Below are 26,356 nucleotides of genomic sequence, written 5' to 3' on the forward strand. Positions count from 1 at the left end.
CCCCACCGGCCATGATGCCCCACGCCTGGCTATGCAAAGAGCCCACGAGAAGTGGAGGCCGCAAGGAAGGGGGAGAGGGTGATGCCAACCACTGCGTTCTGGAGAGCTGCCAGCCTCAAGGTCGACTCACTTAACACATAGACTGGTGAATACAGAGACGAGCCAGCCTCTTGTCCTTTGAGTAATTCCTGTAATGATGCCTGAGGCTGTGGGTGAAAATAGCGGAGCTAGGGTATTTAGGAAGGTATCATACTAAAAAAAAAAAAAAAAAAGGTGAGGGGACTTCCCTGGTGGTCCAGTGGTTAAGGCTTCGCCTTCCATTGCAAGGGGTGCATGCAGGTTCTGTCCCTGGTCAGGGAACTAGGATTCCACATGCCTCTCAGACAAGAAAAAACAAACAAACAAACATGAAACAGAAGCAAGATTCAATGAAGACTTTAAAAATGGTCCACATCAAAAAATCTTTAAAAAAAAAAAAAAATGAAGGACCTCTTCAGCATTCTCTGTAATTCCAAATTCTGTAAGAATTTGAGATAAGCAGACAATCTAATGAATTTCAAGCATCTAGCATATTTTCGATGCTTGTGAAACAGTGAGGAATCCAAGAGTGAATGAGGCCTCCACAGTACTTACACTGTATCGAGAGACATCAGCAAACACCAAATATCAGGTGGGGAAACAGCTGTGAAGAAAGTGATGGCCTTGAACTTGTGTTTGTGTGTGTGTGTGTGGAGGTGGGTGGGGGTAAGAGCCAGCTGGAAGATGAACCTTCTGTGCACATTACAAGCGAGGGCGTTTCTGTTTGGTTTACTGGCAAATTCCGAGGATCTGCGATGGGTCCTGTGAGGTCTGGTTCTAAGAAGGGGCTCATCTAACAGAATGAGAAAAGATCACTGAGTCATGAATGAAAGGATCCAGCCAGACACCAGAAAGAGCTTGTTGATGCAGAGAATGTGATAAGTACACACGCCCTGCCTTGCAAAACCCAATACAAGAGTCTGAGTTTATAATCCCAGGTAGATAATGGAATATCTATTTGCATGATAATGGAATCCTCTGTTGGAAAAAAAGAGTAGGGGGATTTACTGTTGGAATCTTTTAAATTACAAAGCCACAAAGGTATTTTCCAGTCACCTTTTATATGAGATGTGTGTTTTACAAAATGCTGCTCAAGAGCACAGATGTCGCACAAGCTGGTGTGGGAGGAATTCCTCAAGAAGTGAACAGTTTTCCAACTTGTGTTGTCCAGGATGACGATCCCAGTCTAGGGGTCATGGATGGCGCCTGTGATAGTTCATAGTCCTTCTTATCCCAGGGATTTTAGATTCAAAGGGAGAGTCAAGCCAGGCCTGTATCGCCTGGAGATAGGGGAGAAAAAGAATGCTCGAGAGGTGTTAACTATAAATAAATAACTTCTCTCATTCTTGGTCCTGGCTGTTGGCATCTTAAAAATAGCCCTCCCTCATCGGAGCTGGTGTGAGGCAGGTGGGGGTGATGTGGCAGGACAGGAAATGCTTGGCTGAAAGGTGGTGGGGTCTGAGCTTCCATCACAGTTTATTTTGGCAGGAAGGTGACATGTTTTCATTTTCAGACTTAAACCTTTTTAGTCCTAAGCCTGAAAAGTCTGAAACTTCAGACTTCTTCCCATTTTGTTTGCCGTAACTATTTTGCAGTTTGACTCCCGAGCCCTCCATCCATTTAAAGGGGAGAGACTTTGACACATCTTCCCTTGGGTGGAGGTCGGAGTGCTGAGGTTACCCTCGGGCACTTGTTTTTGGGTTTTTTTTTAACTCTAAAATCAGTGAAAGGTTTTATGCTTAAGCAAGAGGCAGGACTTCCTCCGTAGGAGGAAGTCGGATTCTGGAAGGGCACTCACTCTGCCAGCCCTTCATGGAGGATGCTGCAGGCCTTGGGGAGGGTTTACGGAGCGCAGGGGCAGACAGACCCCCGAGGGTGGAGCTTCGAGCAGTCCAGGTCTGAGGCTGTTCACGTGGGGAGGCAGGAGGCATAGCCTGGGCTCTCCTCTGCCAAACACCAGGTGAGACCTCTGGCCTCACCTCGAGCCGTCTCAGTGCCCCCGGCCCTGGGCTGCCACCTCCATGCTGTCCGCTGGACCACTCGCTCACACCCCACGGGACTGGGCTCGTCCTCTTTCCTTTCCTCGCCCTCCCTCCATGCCTCCGGCTCTTTCTCGTGCGCGCGCCCCTTTTTTCTTCCCTCCTTTCTTCCTTCGTTGTAGTGGAGAGGGCTTGACTGCTAACAGGTCATTTTAATCTTCTGAGTACCAACAGCTGCTTTAAAAACTCCCATCGGGACTTCCCTGATGGTCCAGTGGTTAAGACTCTGCTTCTAGTGCAGGGGCAAGAGTTCAATCCCTGGTCAGGGAACTAAGATCCCATATGCTCTGTAGATAGCCAGAAGATAAAAATAAATCAAAGAATAATAAAGTAATTTTTTAAAAACTTCCATCAGCATCTCCCTCAGTTACAGAATCCTTGTCTGTGATGGTCTGTTACTGTGTCGAGTTGAAAAGTAACTTTGTGGTTGATTATTTAAGAGAATGAAACATGAAATACAGTTTTGCTTACGCTCAGCTTTCTCACGTTAAAGTGAGAAGATAATCTTTTGTGGAAAAATTTAAAAACACTAAATTAATTCCTGACACATGAAGTAAAGAGGTATGATTTTTTTTCTGTAGCACACATACATTAACTCTTTCTTTAACTTATTTTGTTAAAAACATATATGCCCATCTGGTCTGAGCTTTGGCCACAGATTTTTCCTCAATTTTTAAAGCTAATAGAATTTAAAAAAAACTCATTCTCCCTTCAAATTTTCAGTGTGAGAAAAATACTGGCATATGCTACCCAGAAACTGATTGATAGTATCTTTGTCACTTTGGGATTTAGAAGAATAAAGCAAAAAGTTCTTTGTGTGTGTAAAAAAAAGAAAAATCTCTGACTCAGGAGCTTCTCACTGGGTGAGAATCACACTGGTGACTTCAGCCAAGGCCCCGAGAGTTTCTCTCAGTATATGGAAGTGTGTACCGAGATAACCCCCCTGCAGGAATTTTGTTTGTTTGTTTGGTTTGAGTTCTCATTGGATAGTTCTGACTCAACTAAATAGCCCCATACCCAGTTTTCTCTTTTAATTTCCCGTCTGCAAAATGGTGGTAAACCCACAACTGGCTATTCTTGGTGGCTTACGCTCTAGTCCTTACAATCTCTTAAAGGAGAGGAAAAAAAGGCAGTGGAATGTGGCTCTGAACCACTGAAGTGTAGTTCTAAAATCTGAAACCACTCAAGTATGGTTTAAAATTTACCTCTCAGCAAGGAAGAGAGGGAAGGTGAGTTGAAATGCAGGTTCCCAGGCCCCGGGGAAGCTGGGGATTTTAGGAAGCTCCTGGGATAGCTGGGGAAGGTGGTCCAGGACGGCATGTGGAGACGAGCTGTGACGGGGCTATGAGGGAGGCTGGATGTGTTCCAACCTGTGATTCGGGACTTTCCACAGTTAAAGATTCCCTTGACGCTGCTACAGCCTGTGGGCTTCGGAAGTTTTATCCACGTTTTTTCTACTAATGAATCACTCAGAAAAAAAAAAAAAAGAGTGAATTCTGCCTCGTATCAATTCAACCTTGCTCTCCGGGAAACTCCAGCCCCCACCCCGCTTCCTGCATCCCATCCACAGAAAATGACATTCGTCACTTATTAAATCAGTGGTTAGAGAAATAGAAAATCATATCATCCCCACCCTTTCCTGAAAGAAGACAGCATGAGCATTGTGAGAAGAGCCTGAGCTCTGGGGGAGGTCAACTCCTGGTTCTGTTTCTTTGTAGCTATAAATCTCTTGACAAGTGATCGAACTTCTTTAGACTTTAGTTTCCTCATCTGTCAAATGGGAATAATCATAAGGACCTCCTAGGGTTGCTGTGAGAATTAAATGATACACAGTATGAAAAGGACCAGGGCCACAGTGATTTGCAGAGCAGGGCCTTAAAAAAATGAGTGCCTCTCCGTTGTGTTTCTCTTTCCTTTCTCAGAGTTTCTTTTGAACCAATCATCTCTGTGTTCTATACTCTGCACTGAATATGCAAATGCTTTATTGCTAGTGTATATGCTATTCCCGTGACTGTGTGGCTCTTTCTTTGGTTCTCCAGAAATTTTGCACGTAGTGGAAAGAACTCCCCAAATTATCTGGAAACCATCCACACTGACACCTTAAGTTAATTTCATTGGTCTCTTTCACTCTGAGTTTTGTGTGCAGGGCCGCTATATCCATTAGGCGCTGTGGGCAGAATGCCCAGTGTCTACGAGAACCTTGGAGCACTGAATAAAAAACTTTGGCTCCAAAATACGAAAACTGCAAAATAGAAATTGATAGAAATTAGTAAACATTTCGACAAATGTGCCAGAAGCAACACAACGTCAACCTCATTAATTGTTACCTTTAGATGTCATAACTATTTCATTACATGTGAAAGCAATCTGTAGGTTAGATTCTTCTCACTTTGCAAAGACTTCTAAGTATGCTCTGTGATTGCCAAGAACTCACAGGCATTTCTAAATTAAATGAGTTACTCATAGTCCAAGCTTTTGAAAAGCTGAATTATATTTTTTAAAAGTGTCCTCAATTTTTTCAAGGCAAAATTGTCCCTAATATGGGGCTCATGCGAAGAGTTGACTCATTGGAAAAGACCCTGATGCTGGGAGGGATTGAGGGCAGGAGGAGAAAGGGACGACAGAGGATGAGACGGCTGGATGGCATCACCGACTTGATGGACATGAGTTTGAGTAAACTCCGGGAGTTGGTGATGGACAGGGAGGCCTGGTGTGCTGCAATTCATGGGATCCCAGAGTCGGACACGACTAAGCGACTGAACTGAACTGAACAGAACTGAATGGTTTAGAGGGGACGATTTAGACCCACACTTCAAAAGCACAAGGTCTACAAAGGTCTAAGAGGTAAATTTCTCTGCCTCAAAGCTCAAAACCTGCCACCTGCGTTCACTCATTTCGTGCCTGATCTTCACAGAGAATTATGTATGTTTCTCTGATTCTTGGAACATATTGTTTTTATTCTAACTAGTGGATTTAGATTTCCTTTGCATCTTTCTGAAATCAGTTTTGGGCTAAATTATAAATTCCATTAAGGCAGGCAGAGGCCATGGCTGGCTCTCTTTTATTTTTTCTAACTTTTTATTTTGTATTGGGGTATAACTGATTAACAATGGTGTGATAGTTCCAGGTGAACAACGAAGGGACTCAGCCACACGTATGCATGTGTCCATTCTCCCCAAGACTGCCATCCAGGCTGACGTGGCTGCCTCTACTGCGGTAGGCCAAGCTCCTCGCAAACCATCAGCACACAGATAAAAGCCAATGAGTGAATGCACAGGCAGAAGCAAGGAAGGAGGCATTTAATTTGAGTTGACCTTTAAATAGCTGAAAAGTGGTTCTGATCTTATCACCCCTTCACCAGCTCACGCAAGTCAGATCCGGCATCCAGCGCATTAGTCTGTTATGACACATGTCAGATAATACATGGTCCTTTTCCCCCAGGAGGGTCTTGGAGAATGTCACCATCTGTCTTCTATAATCATAACTATCTGTTCACCACCAGGGAGCATTTGAAGCATGACTGAGGTCACATTCAGCTTTTCTGAAGGCATAACTTGTATGCATTTTGCCGAATTTAGACAACAGGATAAGTTAACACTCGTATAGTCTCGAAAGAGGAGAACCAAACTTTTCCTGCTGAGGAATAGAGCCTCCTTTGTACATGCGACTCTTTACCGCCTTCCCTTCTCTGTGCTACCCGTGGACGCCTATTCATACTTTAAAACCCATTTCAATGCTTATCTCCTCTGGGAAGCGTTCTCTGCACCCCAGCAATTTCTCCCTCCTCGAGGGTCCCAAAATATGTTGTAGATTTCACCTAATCTTAAGGGAGCTTGCGCATGTGTGCTGAGTCGCTCCAGTCATGTCCGACTCTTTGAGACCAACCCCATGGACTGTAGCCCGGCCAGGCTCCTCTGTCCATGGGATTCTCCAGGCAAGAACACTGGAGTGGGTTGCCATGCCCTCCTCCAGGGGATCTTCCCCACCCAGGGATCTAACCCAGGTCTCTTACATATCCTGTATTGGCAAGCGAGTTCTTGACCACTACCACCACAGCTCACAGGCACATTGAAACAGCCCACCTTTATACTGTGTATGATAGACTAGGCCCGGGCACATTCTGCTTCCAGGTAGACAACTCAAGTAACCTTTAAGATTTATCTAAACCCCATGACATCATCCTTATAAAGACTACTTCCTACCTTCCAAAATGAGACATAGCCCAATATTGGCAGGAAATGATTCAAAGACTTTAGCCAGGTCTTCCAGGCCCATTCCTTGAAAGGTAATATAGAACCATAAACAACAGTTGAAGCTACAACGTTTGTGCCTTCTTAGACGCTGAGTCATCATAAATTACACACACCCCTGAAGCCTTTGGTTAGGAGGCAGAGGACTTCCCTTATTGGGATGTGAAGCATTGTGAAATCTGGTTGTCCGGGACAGCACTCAGTTACCAACCAGCTAGCTGCTATTAGAGTACGACTCATCTACCAACAAGTAAAAATAGATTAAAAGGAAATAGAGAAGATAAACTCTGACTCCACCTCACTTTCCTTTGTTCACTTCCTAGACAGACACATGGACACACACACACAAAACCATACATTCACACCCTGAATAATATTGGGGAGAATCAGAGTTTGACAAGGTAGAGGGTATCTTCACTTATAAACTCAATAAACTATGACCTTGTTCCAGAATTGTGCATTTCTAGATAAAGATAGTTCTAATTTAATGAATTTTTCCCTCAATATGTGGCTCTTTGGGGTGTGCAGAAAAGTGGACTTTCACCTAATATCTCTACCTTCAAAGTCAAGATAAAATTTAAATCTTTAGGGACTTCCCAGGTGGTCCAGTGATTAAGGCTCTGCATTCCCAATGCAGGGGGCTCAGGTTAGATCCCTAGTCAAGGAACTACATCCCATATGCCCCAACTAAGATCTGATGCAACCAAATAAATTTTTTTTTAAAATCTTACACAAAATTGGAGGTCCTTGAGCATTTCAAGGACTCTGTGACATCACTTTAAAAATGAAAAGTATTTCTTCACCATCAAGTCACCCACACCAGTGGGGTGAGCAAATTGTAACACCTCCTTCAAACAAAGATCTTTTTTGTTTGGTCAGTGCCAAAGCTTTCAAACTCCATTGCAACTGGTTACAAAGCTCAGAGATAATGCATATTTCTATGAATGATTTAGTAACTTCTTACAGACTCACACCAAAGCAAACAGAGGTAGTGTCCCCTCCTTCTAGAATGACTTCATGCTATGTGACTGTGCTTATCGGAGAGAACGGGTCAGCATCATAGGCAGTGTATTGTCCAACCTAGCAGACAATGCTCTATTTGTGAGGGAGAGGAAACAATACGTAAATTTTGGTGATTTGATGGTAAAACAGAGACACTATTGGTTGAACACATCTTTAAAAGCAAACTAGTTTGAGTACATTGTGCTTACAGAGGTAGGTGTAGTCAGACACGCATCTGGGCGACATTCCTGGCAGCCCAGTGGTTAAGACTCTGTTCTTCCTTTGCAGGGGGCACGGGTTTGATCCCTGTTGGGGGAGCTAAAATTCTGCATGCCACACAGGGGTGGTCAAAAAAATAGGAGAAAAAGAAACAAATGCACTTGGTTCTGAATAGCTGTGCCATAAACCTCGTGGTCCAGGCCCCCAGCCAGAGAGGCAGGCTGCTCCTATCTGAGTGTGACTCACTGCACAGGTGTGAGTCAGGAAGGTATGTCTTCCTTCCAAGTTGTGACTCCAGCAGCCTGTGAAGAGCACAAGGAGTCTCCCCCCACCCCCCCAAAGGGATCCACAGTAGATCAACTTTTGGAACAAAGAACCCCTTAGCAAGGCCATACTCACGTCTGGTTTGTTTGAATCATTCTTATAGCACTTGGTTTCCTTAGAGCATGGCATACTTAAACCAGCTATTAGAACAGTTTTTTGTTTTCACATTTACCCCCAGTTAACCTTCAGCATGTTATTAAGTTACTCATTGTTCTAAAGATCATTTTAGATCTAAAGTGGGGGTGACCCGGGGGTCCCTCGGAGCTTGCACATTAGGGGTGTTACATACATAATCTCATGTAGTCCCCCCACCAGCCTCCTAAGGTGTTCCTCACCACCTCCACTTTCCAGGGGCGGGCTCTGAGGCCTCAGACGTGACCTCGCTAACGGACATCGTTCTAGGAAGAGGTCTGATTCATATTTGAGCCCACATCTGTCTGACTCTGAAGCTAATGACTTTCACATCCCAGCTAATGGCTGATGCTGCCAAGGCCTAAAGTGAGAGGCATATTTAAACACTCCTGAGCAATTCCAGCTCACCAGAGCCCTGGGTGCTAAAAAGCGTCCTGTTGGCCAGAAAGAATGAAAGTCACTTCCAAAGGCTCCCACCTCGGATCCAGAGCATGGCCTGGAGGCTGAGGGAGTCAGAGTCAAGATCCCAGGAGATGCCCGCCGCCCAGCCGCATCTCCTGCTCCAGGGCAGGCTGACCCTCAGAAGCTCTGAGCAGGGCATCCGGGTTCTGTAAAGAAGGCCTGAGCAGGGCATCCGGGTTCTGTAAAGAAGGCCTGAGCAGGGCATCCGGGTTCTGTAAAGAAGGCCTGAGCAGGGCATCCAGGTTCTGAAAAGAAGGCCTGAGCAGGGCATCCGGATGCTGTAAAGAAGGCCTGAGCAGGGCATCCAGGTTCTGTAAAGAAGGCCTGAGCAGGGCATCCAGGTTCTGAAAAGAAGGCCTGAGCAGGGCATTCGGGTTCTGTAAAGAAGGCCTGAGCAGGGCATCCAGGTTCTGTAAAGAAGGCCTGAGCAGGGCATCTGGATGCTGTAAAGAAGGCCTGAGCAGGGCATCCAGGTTCTGTAAAGAAGGCCTGAGCAGGGCATCCAGGTTCTGTAAAGAAGGCCTGAGCAGGGCATCCGGGTTCTGTAGAGAAGGCCTGAGCAGGGCATCCGGATGCTGTCAAGACCCTGGTACTGCCGAGAACACTGCCGTGATGCCTTTCTCTATCATTGGCAACACCAGCTTTTCTCATGACTTTAAATTGCTCCAAGTGGATACATTCATTTAAGCAGATGCAGTCAAATCTCCCAGAACTGGCTTGCCAGTGAAAGGGGCACCTCCAAAACATAAGTTCCCCAGATCTCAAGTTTTGCTTCTCGAATGAGGAAGTAACTTTCTTTTAGGAGTATTTATTTGTGAAGTTAGAGAGGTGGTGTTATTGTTGTTGTTTAGTAGCTAAGTCATGTCCGACTCTTCTGTGACCCCATGGACTGTAGCCCGCCAGGATCCTCTGTCCATGGAGATTTCCCAGGCAAGAATACTGGAGTGGGTTGCCATTTCCTCCTCCAAGGGATCTTCCAGACCCAGGGATCAAACCCATGTCTCCTGCATTGGCAGGCGGATTCTTGACCGCTGAGTCACCTGGGAAGCCCGAAGTTAGAGAGGTAATGTCTAGTTTGTTCGCTGTGAAGCCTATCAACACTGTGCAGTCTCCATGGCCTCCGGGATGGGGGGTGGAGGGGGGTGGGGCACACCCCCGTCATCACCCAGCTAAATAACCTCTGAACTTGAGTCCCCTCAGCTGTGAAATGGGGAGTAGGGTTGAGTTATCGCTTAATGGTCTTAGCTAAAATTTTATGACCCAAATATCCTGATCTGATTCTTTTCCCAGAGTCTCTTCAAAAGTTTAATTACACGACCTGGCCTTAAGATTCTTAAGAAAGAAGAAAAGACAGCCGGGCATCTGATGTCAGTTTAGGTTGGCGCCTCCGTTTGAGCCTGTCCTCCTTACACCCTTCCTTTAGGATCCCACCCACCTTCTTATCTGGAAACCACAATCTCCCTTAGAAGGCAGAACCGTGTCTTAAAGAGCAAGGAGTAGGATCTATGGCTGATTCATGTCAATGTATGGCAAAACTCACTACAATATTATAAAGTAATTAGCCTCCAACTAATAAAAATAAATGAAAAAAAATTAGATTTAAAAAAAAAAAAGAGCAAGGAGTAGACAGGAGCCCGGTGGCGGGGGGCAGGGTGGGGAGCTGGGGGGCGGGGGCAGCAGAGCGAATCCCAATACAGAGAACACTTCGCAGCGGCATCTTGTTAGGAGCGCTCATGCCTGCCTTGTTCCCAAGAGCTCAGAGAGTGTCGTCCTGGGACTCGTGTTCTGCCCATTTTCCTCTGTTTAATCCTCCGGGCTCGGCAGGAATCCTTGATGGGTCTGGTGCCTCTCGAAGAGAGGTGACCCAGGTGCCGCCCTGCCGCAACCCTGGGTCAGCGCCTTTCAGATCCGCCACCAGGTTCCGCCACGTGAGCCGCCTCCGCCCGCCATCACCCTTTTCTTCCAGTTAGGTCACAGCGTCTTCCCTCATCCTATTTAGGAGGAAATGGTACCCAGAGGCATCTGGGTGCGGAAATTCTCACCCTTCCCTCTTTCCATCATCACATCCCTTTCAGGCAGTCTGAGCACCTCTCTGAAATCCGAGTCAAAAATCTAGATTTTGTGCTTCGTGTTTTGTTGAATTTATTTGGACAAGAAAAGAACCAAAATGCTTGCGCCTTTTATAGTTTTCACTCAAAGAACATTTCGGGCCTCGGGATATATTAAAAAAAAAAAAAAAAATGGCTGTGCTGTGCCCAACTCTGTCATGGGCTGTATTCAGCCCCGTCCAGAGAAAGACCTCCAACACTTGCAAAAGCCGGACGTCATTTCCCAACATGTTCTTTCACGTTTAAATGCTCCTAGCTGCTCTCTGGCACTTGGTCACTCCATAACTAAATATTGCTTTAGCACTTGCGACACAAAGCGCTTCCTGAAAGCAGCGGGGAGACGTGCTGGGGGTCTAACAATCGGGCCACTGTTTGCAGAGTGGTTTGCCGTCCAAACGCCATGTCAAAGGAGCGGGACTAAGAGTGCCGTTCCACCTCTGAGCTTCAGGGACTTTTTTCTCATTTGGAAAAAGGACTCGGCCGTGATTTTCGCGTGGCTAGCAAAAGGCTTCGTTCTAGCCTAAAACCAGGCATCCAAATGTCCTTGAAGGAAAGTCGATCACCTCCCCAAATACAGGGGGAAAGCTCTCCATGTATACAGGAGAAGCATTAGGAAGGGTTAACCATGGACACGGCCCAGGAGGGTGTATTTCTAAGGCCAGACTCAGTTTTCATTATATTGTTGCTATGCAAGTAAATAAATGAGCTCACTGCTACACCCAAGCGGAGCAGAGAGAATTTATAGAGAATTAATAAATCTAGTGTAGGCAACTTGTGGCATTTCCTCCGGTCACAGAAAAGCAAGGAGTCATCTTGTATTTTAAACAGACAAACCCCTGTAACTTTGCAGTTTCTGAAAATGGGATCCAAGCTCTCATGAGCAGGCACTAATAATACTGACGTTTCTTTTCCTGGGGTTTTCTTTAAAGGGAATGGGTCACACCGTCCATGAGCTTTAAGACAAAGAGGTTATTATAAGATGGAATAAATACTGGGTGGCTCTGTTAATGCTTTTTAAGGCCATTTAGGTAAAATAAGTCCTTTCCAACAGGCAGTTTTAGAAATTGAAATACCCTTGTTAATGCACAAGTCCCAGAGACAGTATAAATAAAACACTGTGTTGAGGGATTAAAGATAGACAGGAAGCCATCTAATTTTACTTTCCACATATATCTAGGAAAAGGCAAAAAGATGACTGCTAATCAGTGAGGCCTGCTTTTGAATTCAGATAGTCTTTGGCGCTGTTAATGTCGAGGTGATGAATATGTGCTGTAACAACTATGGCACCGTAATATGTGCTGTAACAACTATGGCACCGTGGCGCTTTTTCACTTCTCATCAGTTACCCATTACATTTCCTGAGCACCACCTGGGTTGCCCAGTTCTTGACAAGGCCGTAGGGCAGAGCACCAGGAGCTGGTCACACACATTCCTACTCTGCTGGTTTCAAGGGTCAGCTCCACTGGTCCGTTACTGAGGCGTTGTGCGTGTTAAGTCAGTTCATTCATGTCCAATTCTTTGCAAACCTACGGACCGAAGCCCCCCAGGCTCTTCCGTCCCAGGGATTCTCCAGGAAAAAATACTGGAGTGGGTTGCCATGCCCTCCTCCAGCAGATCTTCCCGACCCAGGAATCAAACCCACATCTCTTACGTCTCCTGCATTGGCAGGTGGGTTCTTTACCACTAATGCCACCGGGGAAGTGTTATCTGGGTATCAGAAGCAAAGGATTGTGGAATTCAGACCATTCCTAATGTTGCTTTGGATTGTAGAGGGGGACGTGGAATTAAATCATGGAACACAGAGATTAAAACAGTTACAGAAGACTCCTTCCTACCCCCTCCAAGTGGAATTTCTTATTATTTTTTAAAATTTTGTTAAAACTTTTAAAAAATCCTATTTTGTAATTTTTGATACGTACATACATCAACTGTAGAACTATGAATAATGATAGCAATAATAATAAGAAGAAAACATTAGGGGACTTCCCTGGAGCTGATCCAGTGGTTTTAAGACTTCACCTTCCAGTGCTGGGGATGGTGGGTTCGATCCCTGGTGGAGAAGCTAAGATCCCACATGCCTCCTGGTTGAAAAAAACAAAACATAAAACAGAAGCAATACTGTAACAAATCCAATAAAGACATTTTATAAATGGTCCACATCAGGGCTTCCCTGGTGGCTCAGTGGTGAAGGATCCGCCTGCCAATGCAAGAGACGTGGGTTCGATCCCCGATCTGGGAAGATCCCACATGTCGCAGAGCATCTAAGTCCCGGCGCCACAACTATTGAGCCTGGGAGCCGCCACTCGTGAGCCCACGTGCTGCAGTTACTAAAGCCTGCACTGCGAGCCCTTTCTGCACAAGAGAAGCCACTGGAATGAGAAAGAAGTCTTCACACCACAACCAGACAGCCGCCCCTGCCGTCCCCATCTAGAGAAACGCCTACACGCAGCAGCAGACACCCAGGACAGGCAAACATAAACAAATACAATTTTTAATTAGTTTTAAAATGGTCCACGTCAAAAAAAAAAAAAAAACCACGTTAATAAAAGCTACAAGAACAGGACCGATGGTGCTGAAATTCCTTATGCTCCTCTGCATCCCGGCGTTGGCTCTCCTGCACTCCGCCCAATGCTTTCTCTCAAACAGGAGGACTTTTCTGCATCCTTTTTTCTGTTTTTGTTCTTCCTTCCTGTTGCTGGGAGCACGGAAGGAGGGCAAGAGTCAAAACAGGAGCGCGAGTAGGCGGAGGGAGATGAGAATTTGTGATAAGCAGATGAGCCGTAGGGCTGGGGTTGAGGGAGCGCAGAACCCGAGGGGGCCTGAGACCCTAGTAATGGGCTTTCACCAGGTTGAGGGCGGGCAGGATCTGTCTTCATTCGGGGCACAGCCGGCTCCCTCCCCACTTTGCTCGGTGCCCCCTGAATGAGCAATGTCTTGCGGAAGCTCTCCTAACCGCAGGGCCTCTGCTTCGCTGCGCCCCCTCCCCAGCGGCCACCAGCTCTGCTTTAAGAAGGTTCAGTGGATGTCCACGGGAAGCAGTGCCTCCAAGGAGACTGGCTGAGACCTTGGTACAAGTGATGCCGTGTGAGCAGAAGTTGTCTGGAAAGAAAGTGTTTTGCTTCTAAACAGTCTTTATGCATATGCGCCCCACTTCTCCGTGAGAGCCTCTTGACAAACCCAGCCCACTGAAAAGAAATCCACCGAGGAGAAACTCAGTAGTCTCTTGGATTAGGTTCTTTGCTGTCTTTCTCTTGGGGTAAATCTCTGTATCTCTCAGATGACAAAGCACGCTTTCTCCTGGGGTTTTCTATGGTGTGTCTGGGTTTTCTGGTGTGTCTCTTGCTGTTACGGTGATAACTGTGACAATGGTAACACTGATATGACCAAAGTAAAACAGTAATCCAAGTAAATCCGCTCATGATCACCAGGGCCGAAGTCTTTTGTCATGTCCTGCTTTAGTATGAAATTTCCATTGCCTCATAGACGGCTTCCGGAACACTTTATACATTTGCGAAGGTTGGTGTCTTTCTACATGACTTAGATCTAAGGATGATTAAATTTGGTTTTCTCCTGCTGTTTAATCATGTAACATTTTGAAAGCAAGTGGCCTTGAGATTTGTGATCAGACATCCTCATCCTATTAGGAAGGAAGCAGGAATTGGCTGTTTTGTTCTTGTTTCTCTTGCCTTATCTCCTGCATTCCTGGTTATCTTTGACTATGTGTTGGACATTGTGGGTTTTTTTTTTTAATATTGGTAGAGATCATCGAAGGCCTATCAAGACGTTCTGTACTTTCAGAGAGGATTTCACTTCTCTCTGCCAGCCTCACAAGTGCACATAAGTCTAATTTCAGGCTTTGAGATGTTCTTGCCCCCCGTGATGACTCAAAACCTAGCTCCGGCCTGTACAAGGGTAGGTTCTCTTCCGGTTAATCCTTACTTTCCCATGCAGCTGTTAAGGTCCCAACCCAAACTGGAGGATGGTTTTCATGGTTTCTACCTTGACGAGCCCTCAAGTCCCCTCACCCATAGAAGCTGAGAAAACACAATGTGGGCTCTCATACATATTTTAGGTCAGCAAATGCCCGGAAGAAAAGCAACCTCAGAATTCAGGGCTTCTCTCTGTGAATTTCTTCTCCATTTTCCTTTTCTTCATCTTCTTTTTAAAACCTATTTGGCTGCGTCAAATCTTAGTTGTGGCACACGAGAGCTTCACCACGTCATGTGGGACCTTTTCGCTGTGGCAGGCAGGCTCAGTGGCTCCACAGCATGTGGGATCTTACTTCCCTAACCAGGGCTCTAACCTGCACCCCTGGCATTGCAAGGCAGATTCTCAACCACTAGGCCACCAGGGAAGTTCCCCCTTCTCCACTTTTCTATTTTGACCTGGTAATTCTTTATTATCTTTTAACTTTTGATACCCTCAAGAGGATTTTTCATATTATCTCCTCACTTTTTTAAAGCTGTCTTCATTAGGATGGTTGATCTGAATTACCTTCTGCCCAGTTTAAGTCCAAAAGTAAAATCTGCATAACCTAGGTAACGATTATGATAAAAATAGCTGAGGCTTACAGCTTTACGCTATGCCAGGTCCCCTATGTACTTGATCTCATTTATTACTCCTAATAGCCTATAAGTATTATCATTTATGTGCTCCTAATGAGGAGCAAGCTTCCCTGGTGGCTCAGGTGGTAAAGAATCTGCCTGCAAGGCAGGAGATGTGTGGGTTCGATCCCTGAGTCAGGAAGATCCCCTGGAGGAGGCAATGGCAACCCCCTCCAGTATTCTTGCCTGGGAAATCCCACGGACAGAGGAGCCCAGCGGGCTACAGTCCATGAGGTCACAAAAGAGTCAGACACGACTTAGCGACTAAACAACAGTGAGGGAACAGCCTTAGAATGGACAAACACCATGGCCGTGTCCTCCTGGCTCCTAAGCGGTAGAACCAGGGTCCACACCCAGCTCTGCCTGCGTCCAGCCTACATTCTCCATCACTCCCCTTTCAATGAGCCAGAGACCCAGTGTGACCTTGGCCTTCGGTCCGAGGTTTCATGTGACACGGGCCTGTCCCCTGTGTTCAGAACTAGAGAAAGCATGACCCCTGGTCCTTTCTACTGTATCTTCTTTCTGATGTGAAGGCAAAAAGCAGAGTTTGTTTTCATTCCTTTTTGCAAAACTCCCCCATATGTTTCTGGCCTGCAGCTGAGAAGAATGCAGGTGTTTGGGTCACATGCAGGCTCTAAGCTGGGGAAAAGGAAACCAGCTAGTGGCCCTTCTTGGCTCCCATCCAGCTGTGGTTTGCACCAAAGAGTGCTGCAGGTGATAAAATCCTTCCACGGTTTCTGATTTCTCAGCTCTACCCAAGGCTCCCCCTGCTCTGCTGGCCACCCCGCTTGCACAGCATTGCCCTGGGTGGCTGATAAGTCACACCCCTCCTCCCACGGGTGCCACTCATCCTAGAGCTGACCTAACTGGAAACCGACCTCATCATCTGTAATTCCCCTCTGCAGAGCCACACCCCTTTGCTTAAGAAAAGGCCCGAGTTCTCCTTTACTGCCTTCCTTTTACCATATTCAGTCTATACCTTTATCCGAAATCTACTACATTCAAGGCACGGCGCTCAGCCCTGTCTCCATGCTCACAGTGAGAAGAAAAGAGATGAGATAGTCTGAAACAGTCAGTCCTCAAGGGATAAGCACTGTTAGAGATGTGGGTACACACACAGTCAGTTCCAAGGATGGAGATGTATCTGTCTGGGAAGGGTTTGTGGGAGAGGGGCACTCAGGTTGGCCCAAAAATTGAATCAAGTTTGCATAGGAGGAAAGAAAGTCGAGCATCTTGCACAAAGACACGGCATGAGAGGGAGCACAGAGGTGAGACACGCAGGGTGCCTGCGAAAAATGGAGTGCTTCCGTCTTGCCGAAGCATGGAACTGGTGAAGAGCTTTGGGGTTCTGCCCTCAGACTGAGGGGACTGGGGGAGGAAGAAATACACAGATGAAAGTCAGGACCAGCACCTGGGGGCCAGAGACATGTGTCGTTGGCCAAGATGCTGTTTGAAATAGTTGAGCCAATTTTGAAAGCCAGATATCACATGAAAACCCAGATTTCTGGCTTCTCGTGAAAATTGGAAAGATCCGGCAACACAGGGAGTATTTTTTTCAAGATGGCAGCTGGCTGGAGCCGAGGACTGGCTGCCACCTCTCAGAAGGGCAGGAATTCTGTGCCCCCAGCACAGGATCTCAGCGTGTCTCTCCCTTCCCCCGACCTGCTCAGCACACAGGAAGCTCCACATCAGGCCTGGGCCCTGCTACAGGTGCAAACTCAGGCCAACGGAATGTAGAGACACGGGTGACAGACCCAGGGCTCCGTCCCGGCCCAGTGACTCTCACACCTGGCGGTTTTCAGTGTCCCCTAACCCTCCCTGCCACCCTAGACACAGACACCCCATCTTTCAAATCTCAGCATGCACGGGTCTCAAAATTAGGAGACATGGAAGTCTTAATAGCATCTCTAAAGAGCGCATGCTGCCCAGAATCTGAGGCACAAAATGATGCGAACTAAAGTATGGGACGGGGTAAGCCCTGTGCATTTTCTTGCTTTTTCTACAAGCAGAATTAGTAGATTTCATTATATGTACGTTAATATACAATATTTTTCTCTTTCTGCCGTACTTCACTCTGTATAACAGGCTCTTGATTCATGCACCTCACCAGAACTGACTCAAATGCACTCCTTTTTATGGCTGAGTAATAGTCCATTGTATATATGTACCATAACTTCTTTATCCATTCATCTGTTGATGGACATCTAGGTTGGTTCCATGTCCTGGCTATTATCAATGGTGCTGCAATGAACATTGGGGTACATGTGTCTTTTCCAATTATGGTCTTCTCAGAGTATATCCCCAGTAGTGAGATTGCTGAGTCATATGGTAAACAACACAACATGGAAAAGCAATTGTCTTCCAATAAATTTTTTAAAATCTGAAAAAAAACAATTTAGTAGAGAGTTAAGATAACCCCAGTTCCCAAACTTTGATCCTCCCCTGCTGGGATCCAGCCTCAAAGATTTATTCAATGGACTGTCCCCTTTCCACATGTCTACAGTCTGCCCTTTGCTCCATAGCTCTTCTCAGAGATCCACCTTCAGACTCTTCCATTAGTTGACACGAATGATAAGTATACAAACATCCCAGGAAGGGTGGATTCCTTACCTGGGCAGAAAACCCTCTTCAGGAGAACCAGGAAAACAGTTTCAGGCGCAGCTGGTCACAGAGCCCTGGGAAGGCCACAATTTGCCCCCTCTTTGTGGCATCAGTAAGGAATTAAGAGGTCACTTTGGTAATTCCTAAGGCTAAGCCCTTGTAACTATAAATAAGTACGCAGAACGAAAGGAATGCAGGAAAGAAAAACAAACGGAGGGAGAAAGGAAATGAAAAGCCTGACCTGATTTCATTGAGAAAATTAGTTTTTAAGACACCCTTTGTGTGGAGCATCCGTGCCTTGCCTGCTGTGCAAACGCCCAGGAGATTTCGCCCCAAATGTACGTTCCCCTGAGCCAGACCTTGGTGTTGCTCCTAGGCTGGGGTTCAGTGATCCTGGGAGAGGAGAAAGGTTTTTGTGGACTTTGTCAAGCAGTAAGAAACTGGCCTTTTAAACCACAAAACTGGATACTTTGTAAGGTACAGAACAGTCAGCACTTTGCTCTGAGGAGAGAACACGCAATTGGCATGAAAGTGACCAAGCAGTGGGGCGAGGAGGAGATGGTCCAGAAGGGCAAGGCGTCCAGCTCTCCGTCCTCCCAGGCGGCACAGGGGACCTCACGCTGTGCCCCGCCCGCGTCTGACCAGATGCACGGCCCGGGTCCCCTCTTCTTGCCATTTGTGGACCTGTGTGAGTTGGATGGTCACGTCCAGGGAGGCTGTATTTTGTCGGCTTTCCCCCCGCTGTGGTTTTCACCATCTGTTTCTTTTAATGCATAAACAAGGAAAATGACTGGTTTGGAATGCAAAGTTTAAAAAAAAAAAAAAAAAAAGATAACCACAGGCATCCTCTAAATGAGAAAGAGGGAGCACGCAGGAGTTCGGTGACATTTGTCAGGAAGTGAGGTGTTGAATACTGGGGAGCTTGGATGCCCTCTGCCAGGGACCATCGGCACAGGCAAGGCAGAGCCTCACCGGGCCCGCCTTCCTGAGACCGCGCCTCCTGTTTACATGTACCAAGGGCTATTTTCAGATACCAGCACCACCCCATCTATCTCCCAGCCCCCCTCCCTTTTTCAAACTAAAGATGAAGCCCTGCGGCTGGCCTTCAGCATAACCAGCCTTGATTTTCCATTAGCGTTATTACTAACTTGGCAGCCTTGGATAGAATCCACTCTTAGAAGCTTGTAGACGAACAAAAGCAGGGTTGTGAGTAGGTTCTATTAGAGAGCCAAAACAGAGAGCTATAAATAGAGGAGCTGATGAGATAGAGGAAGAGAAGGTACTTCATGTCTCTCCTGGACAATAGTGAGTGAAGAAAAAAATAAATCATCTAAGGGCATGGGGAACACAGTGTATCTTTTCTGAGGGACCAGCATCCTGCTTTAAAAAGCAGGACTTGCCCTGCACCATACAGTAGCCACTTTGTGAAGTGGTTCTGTATGCTCTGTGCCAACAAACCTTAAAGCAAGCGACTCCTTTTTTAAACCCGAGGCAGTGGAGGGGTGGGCTGGGCTGGTGGCTGCATACTAATCTCTTTTACCTTCCTTGCGAGACATAATCAGCTACAAGCACCAGGGATTTAAAAAGCAAATTGAACCCAGGCATTTAGAGCCCCCAGGGAGAAGGGCACTGGCGCTTTTGGCTGAGTTCCACCCATTTCGGGGTAAGACAGATATGAGCATTTTTTGCATACTTTCGTAGGCAGCCTGACGCCAGAGTTTTCACATTAGAGAAAGGATAAAAGATGATGGTTTCTCAGGGAACAACCAGCTCTTCCTAATCTGCGACGTCTGTTCTCACAAATGTCAAGGACAAATACTGAGCTGGGTGCTGTTAGCATGTCCCCCCACAGGGGTGAGGCAGACACAAGACCCTGGTCATTTAGAAGCTCTGGGGGGGGGATTAAATATATTTTCAAAGGAGATTAAGTTCCAGTCATTTCTCTACCCGTGCTTAGGACACAGTGGGGCGTGTAGATATGAAAATACGAGCCTGGCGGGTGAGGTTTGTTTCATTGACATTAGTTCCAGATGCTGGGCTGCGATGAGTGTGTCTGACATCTGACATCACTTGATCGTGGGCACCGTCTGGATGTTTGCTTCCCTGGTGGAAATGGGAAAATGACTAGACCTGAGCTCTCTTCCTGGTCGGCTGCAGGACTCAGTATTTCATGCATTTCATTCGTTAGCATGAAAACTCCTGGAGGCATCTCAGGCAGCTGAGCTGTGTGAGCTTTAGCTTCATAAACCTATGGAATTCATGGCCTATGGAATTTTAGTTATAATCATAATCACGTCAGATGAAGAGGCTTCCTGGGGAAGGTATGAGAGGAATTTTAAGTGGTTCAACTCTATTTACATTATTCACTTTACAAATGGTTTCAGAGCCCTTTTTTCTTTTTCATTATGCTGTACTCCAGAGGGTTGATCTAGGACTTTCATGATTTAAACACAATTCTCCCTTCAAGTGGGATTTTCAGATGGCTCCGTGGGCAAAGAATCCGCCTGCAATGCAAGAGATGCAGGTTTGATTCCTGGGTCAGGAAAATCCCCTGGAGGAGGAAATGGAAACCGACTCCAGTATTCTTGCCAGGAGAATCCCATGGACAGAGGACTCTGGTGGGCTACAGTCCAGGGGGTCCCAGAGTCGGCCACAACTGAAGCGAATGAACACGCTCCCTTCAAGTACCTTTTGGGAATCGGGACTTGGTCTGACCAGCTTTGAGGTGATTTTGTTACCATGGGGAAGGCAGAGAGATTTCAGGGACTGGTTCTTCACTGGGATTCAAGAGGGATTTGAAAGTTGACTGACTTGGTGTCTCCTTGCCTCCTTCTTTTGGTCTCTTCCCTTTCTTTTGTTTTCCTAGTGGGGGAGCGATGGGGGCGGAGTGTCTGATTACGAGGCTTCCAGGTGCCCTCAGGACTCGGCTTGGAAGTTTACTCGTGTCTTCCCGTCCACAGGTGATCACGCCGGTGAGGACAAGCCATGGCTATGTGTACGAGTACCCGACCAGATACCAAAAGGACGTCTACGATGTCCCTCCTTTCCAGACGGCTCACGGGGTGCGTACCAAGCACATGGTCGTCACCGGGGAGAGGGGCACCTCGGGCAGCTCTGCTTCTGGGCTCCAGAGGAAGGGGAAGTTCACAAAAATCTGCACATTTCATGTGAAGCTTTATTTAAGTTGTCTATCCAGGGGCCAGTATTACTTGTTTTCTGGATTTGCTTTTTTAAGGAATCCGAGGCTTGGATCGCACGAAGCTTTTGTTGCTTATCCTTTTCTCAGGGAGTGTAAAGTTTAAACTACACTTTAAAGTACAGACAGTGTTGGGAATTCCCTGGAGATCCAAAGGTTAGGGGGCACAGGTTGGATCCCTGCTCAGGGAACCAAGATCCCCTCATGCTGTGCGGTGCAGCCACAAACCATTAAATTCATTTAAAAAATAATAAAGTACACACAGTGCAGACTTTTTTTTCACCTAAGATCATTTTTATATTCATTCTAAGTCAAAGAACCCAAAATTCAAAAATTCCATCAATTTTTATTACATAGAATTCAGCCAAAGGGCAAGGGACTATATAACCTGGTAAACAAATCCATCATTAAAAGTTTGGTACATAGCAAAATAACAAGTAGGACTTTCTCGGTGGCTCAGTGGTAAAGAAACTGCCTGCCAGTGCAGGAGACATGGGTTCGATCCCTGGTCCCGGAAGATCCCACATGCCACGCAGCAACTCAGCCCCCGAGCCACAACGACTGAGCCTGTGCTCTAGAGCCGGGGCTCTGCAACCGGAAAAGCCCCCAAAACGAGAAGCCCCCGCACCGCGGCTAGAGAGCAGCCTCCTCGAGCCATCACTAGAGAAAAGCCCGCACAGCAAGAAAGACTCAGCATGGCCAAAAATAGATGTGTAAATTTAAAATAAATAAATAAAATGACAAGTGTTTCCACGCCGGGTAACTCGGGTGTTTCTCCCCAGGTGTACGACATCCCGCCGTCCTCTGTGAAGGGCCCCATGTTTTCTGTCCCAGTGGGAGAAATAAAGCCTCAAGGAGTCTATGACATCCCTCCTAGCAAAGGGGTAAGTGAGGTACTGCAGAAGCTGCCAAAAGCGCGTGCACGTGTGTGTGTGTGTGTGTGTGTGTGTGTGTGTGTGTGTGTGTGTGCACACGCGCGTGCGCGCAGGTGTGTGAGATAATCCAAAGAGGAAAAACTTGTCTTTGTGAGCAAGGACAAGGAGGGAAGGGGAGCCAGGGGGGAAGAAGAGACAACAAAGACGACTGTAGGGATTCCATATTCAACCCCCCTCCCCGTAAGAAAATGGGGCCGTCAATAAGGTGAGCCAGTAAGAAGGAAAAACAATCAATTCTGTTTGGCCAGCAACTCATACATGTCCTATGGTGGTGGTGTAGTCGCCCAGTCGTGTCTGACTCTGTGACCCCTGGACTATAGCCCACCAGGCTCCTCTGTCCATGGGATTCTCCAGGCAGGAATACTAGAATGGGTTGCCATGCCCTCCTCCAGGGGACCTTCCCGACCCAGGGACTGAACCCAGGTCTCCAGCACCACAGGCAGAGTCTTTACTGACTGAGCGAGGAGGGAAGCCCGTATGTCACATGGCTCATGTTTATGCAGGATGTCACAGCTGAATCAGGCTGTGTACACCATACGGGTTTGGAGTCACTCTGGGCTACCCCGGCACAGGAAGTACGTCATCTTCATTCCACCTAAGAGGGAACTGCGTCTCGGAACCTTTCAGCAGCTGATTGAGCATCACCCCACTGGCAGGTCCCCGGGGAGACCTCTGGTCTCCTGACACATGGGCCAGGAACCCCGAAAGCAGCTCAGGCAGGAGAGTCCACACACAGGGCAGCGGGGCGTCCAGGGGCGGGCGCCCTCGACAGAGCGTGGGGGCGAGCGCCCCGCGCAGCCTCGGGAGACAGCTGATGCGTGGAGGAGAGGGGAGGGGGCGGCGCCCGGGAGGGCCGCTGGCCCTCGCGGGGACGCACCGCGCGGTTTCTGCACCCCCGCTTAAACCCGCTCAGCAGATAACAGTGTCCTCGTCCACTTGCTTCCCAGGGATATTCCACTCCACCCTCCGGCTACAGAGATGAGGCCGGGCTCCTGGAGAAAGAGTACGACTTCCCGCCTCCGCTAAGGCAAGCGGGCAGGCCCGAGGGTGTCTATGACATCCCCCCGACGGGCGCCAAGACCCTGGGGAAGGACCTGCACCCTAAGTACAACGGCGACGCCCCCGGAGCTGCCGAGCTGGCCCCGCGGAGACACGGGGGCGCGTCCCTGACCCAGCCGGCCCCCCAGCCGGCCCCACCCGTGGGCTCCCAGAACAACGATGCCTACGACATCCCCCGGGGCGTCCAGTTTCTGGACACGCCAGCAGAGACCAGCGAGAAGGCCAGCCCGGAAGAGAGGGACGGGGTGTACGACGTACCGCTGCACCAGCCGCCGGAAGCCAAGGGCCCCGCGGACGTGGTGGACGGCATCAACCGGCTGTCCTTCTCCAGCACGGGCAGCACGCGGAGCACCATGTCCACGTCCTCCACCACCTCCAAGGAGTCCTCGCTGTCCACCTCCCCGGCGCAGGACAGGAGGCTCCTCCTGGACCCTGACGCAGCCCTCGAGCGCCTGCTCCGGCTGCAGCAAGCCCTGGACGGGGCCGTCTCCAGCCTGATGGCGCTGGTCACCACGGACTGGCGGAGCTACGGCTACATGGAGCGGCACGTCAACGGGGTCCGCGCCGCCGCGGACAGGGTGGAGCTGGCCCTCAGGGACTACCTGCACTTCGCGCAGGGCGCCGCGGCCAACGCCGCCTGCCTGCCCGAGCTCGTCCTCCACCACAAGGTGAAGCGCGAGCTCCAGCGGCTGGAGGACTCCCACCAGATCCTGGGCCAGACCAGCCACGAGCTGAGCGAGTGCGGCTGGTCCCTGAACGTGCTGGCCGTCCACAAGCCCCACAACAAGTGGGACAGCCTGGACCGCTTCGTGATGGTGGCCAAGACCGTGCCGGACGACGCCAAGCAGCTCACCACGACCATCAGCACCAACGCCGAGGCCCTCTTCAGAGCCGGCCCCGGGAAGGGCGGGCCGGAGAGCATCACGAACTCCACCGAGTACCCGCCCGCCGGCTCCCCGGGGCAGCTGCTGCCCCCCGGGGACCACAAGGCCCCCGCCCTCAACAAGCCACTGCCCCCCAGCCTGGGCAAGGAGCAGCCCCCCGACTGTAGCAGCAGCGATGGTTCGGAAAGGAGCTGGATGGATGATTATGATTACGTCCACCTGCAGGTAAAGACGCCAGACTCCTAAGGCTCCGGCATTCACATGCGGCGGCCTGGAGCTCACACCTGTAAGATGCAGACTAGATCGCGGCAGTGGAGACCACGATTAAAGGTTCAGGAACACGGTTACTGGTTCACAAGCTGGAGACAGTGTTGTCCAGTAGGAAGAACGCAGGTCAGAGAGTCCAGAGTCCTCTAGACTTTTCCAGGACACTGACTGTGTCACCAACTTATGTAACCTCACCTGATTTCCTCATTTGCAAAATGAATGAAGCACAGAGTTGAATTAGATCTGATTGATATGCCTCAGGCAAGCATACCCCCCCACCCTTGGATAGTGCTAAGTCGCTTCAGTTGTGTCCAACTCCCTGCTTCCCCATGGACTATCACCCACCAGCCTCTCCAGGCAAGAATGCTGCAGTGGGTTGCCATGCGCTTCTCCAGGGGATCTTTCCAAACCAAGTCTTCTGTGGCTCCTGAGTGGAAGGCAGATTCTTTACCGCTGAGCCACCAGGGAAGCCCCAAGTAGGACAGTGGGCCCTCAAATAGGCCAGCTCCACTTGTATTCACATTTCATGATACAGTTCTGTAGGATATTTAATTTGAAGAAAAAAATATAAGTAGGAGGAGGGGTGTGCTTCACTGTTTAAAAAAAAAAAAAAAAGGATTTGAAAACCTCTGCACACTAGAGAATTTTCTAAGTTTCCTTCAGCTCTGTACTCTGTGTGTGTGTGTGTAATTACTCACAGAGAAAGTTAACCCCACCGTAGTCTTACTTTGAAGACCACTGGGCATTTGCCAATTGATCTAGAAGTTAACCTGCATATGGGAAATCAGGCCATCACAGTCTGCCTCCTACAAGTGACAGTTCTACCAGATTGACCCGGGATCATGACAGCTTGCCGTTTCCCTTTGGGGGATTAAAACGTTCTACAAGATCCGTTATTTAGAATTTGGCTTATTATCTCATTCTACCATTCTTTTCATTTGACTGACAGCCATGGATTGTCTCGAGGATTACTGAAAACAGCTCCGTTGTGGGTGCACTTAGAAAATTCTCTAGTGCAACTGGGGGCGGAGGGAGCAGAGCCACGCCTTGTGCGGAAGAGCAGTGTGGGGAGAGAGTAGATGGAGGCATTAAACATCTCCCCGGGGACGTCCCTGGGAGTCCCAGGGGTTAAGTCCTCTGCACTTCCAATGCAGAGGGCACTGCTCCAGTCTCTGGTCAGGGAATTAAGATCCCACATGCCACGTGGCTGAGCCAAACGACAACAAACAAACAAAAGCCATTTACCCAGCTGGTTGACCAACTCTGTGTTTTGGAAAATAGTGATTTGCTATAGAATTGCAGATAACTTGAAGAGACTAGAAATGTAATGTGGCCCACATTTAGACCTGCAGGGGCTTCCCTGGTGGCTGAGAAGGTAAAGAATCTGCCTGCAATGAGGGAGACCTGGGTTCTACCCCTGGGTGGGGAGGATCCCCTGGAGAATCAAATGGCTACCCAATCCAGTATTCTTGCCTGCAGAATCCCATGGACAGAGGAGCCTGGTGGGGTACAGTCCATAGGGTCACAGAGAGTCGGACACCACTGAAGCAGCTGAGCAGGAGGTTTATGGGTTTGCAGATAATCTGTTAGAAAAGAACCCTGAGAAAAAGTACTGCTTAAGGAGGTTTGGGGGCGTGGAGGTCATGGATAGTCCTACAGAAATGGTAAAGTGGAGTGGAGAGCATGGCACCCCATATGGAAATAGATCTTAGTTTTCACTTCCGATTTACACAGTGACTCTGGAAGTTCAGCTGAGAACTGGGGTTCACAGGACCTAACTGGGCATGCAGGAAGTTTCCAAAGCAATGGAAGAGTATTTACATGTTTGTCAATGAAGCTGTTAGCATAAGTGAATCATAGTGGTGATGTAATGTTTTCTTTATGTTGAAAAATAAAAGGGGAAGGAGGAGTTCGAGAGGCAACAGAAAGAGCTCTTGGAAAAAGAAAATATCATCAAACAGAATAAGACGCAGCTGGAACATCATCAGGTACGTTCAATCAGAACAAAAACCATTTAGTGTTGAAAAGACTTCCCATTTAATAAGAAAGGTATGACTTCAAAAGATCATGATTTTGATCCTTCCAGTACACTTTGGCATCAGTAGGGTAAAAGAACAAAGAAAAAGTTTATGGCCTTGGCAATCCAGCTGGGTGTACCTGGACTCTGTTCAAATAGCAGCTTTCCAGGCTAAGCCT

General features: G+C 48.1%; 1 protein-coding gene across 3 annotated transcripts in view; it reads left to right on the top strand.

Moving 5' to 3' along the window:
• NEDD9 (neural precursor cell expressed, developmentally down-regulated 9) overlaps positions 1 to 26,356 on the top strand; it is a 187,641-nt gene that overhangs the window by 156,095 nt on the left and 5,190 nt on the right. For 2 of the 3 annotated variants that reach the window (XM_061147635.1, XM_061147634.1), the window contains 4 exons: positions 20,780 to 20,881; positions 21,798 to 21,899; positions 22,898 to 24,118; positions 26,059 to 26,148. In XM_061147635.1, coding sequence (XP_061003618.1) covers positions 20,780 to 20,881; positions 21,798 to 21,899; positions 22,898 to 24,118; positions 26,059 to 26,148 — 1,515 coding nt within the window. The remainder of the gene's footprint in view (positions 1 to 20,779; positions 20,882 to 21,797; positions 21,900 to 22,897; positions 24,119 to 26,058; positions 26,149 to 26,356) is intronic. The other variant, XM_061147636.1, reaches the window with a different exon arrangement.

Source organism: Dama dama, chromosome 7 (assembly GCF_033118175.1).
Source record: "Dama dama isolate Ldn47 chromosome 7, ASM3311817v1, whole genome shotgun sequence".
In the NCBI taxonomy this organism is placed as follows: Eukaryota; Metazoa; Chordata; class Mammalia; order Artiodactyla; family Cervidae; genus Dama; species Dama dama.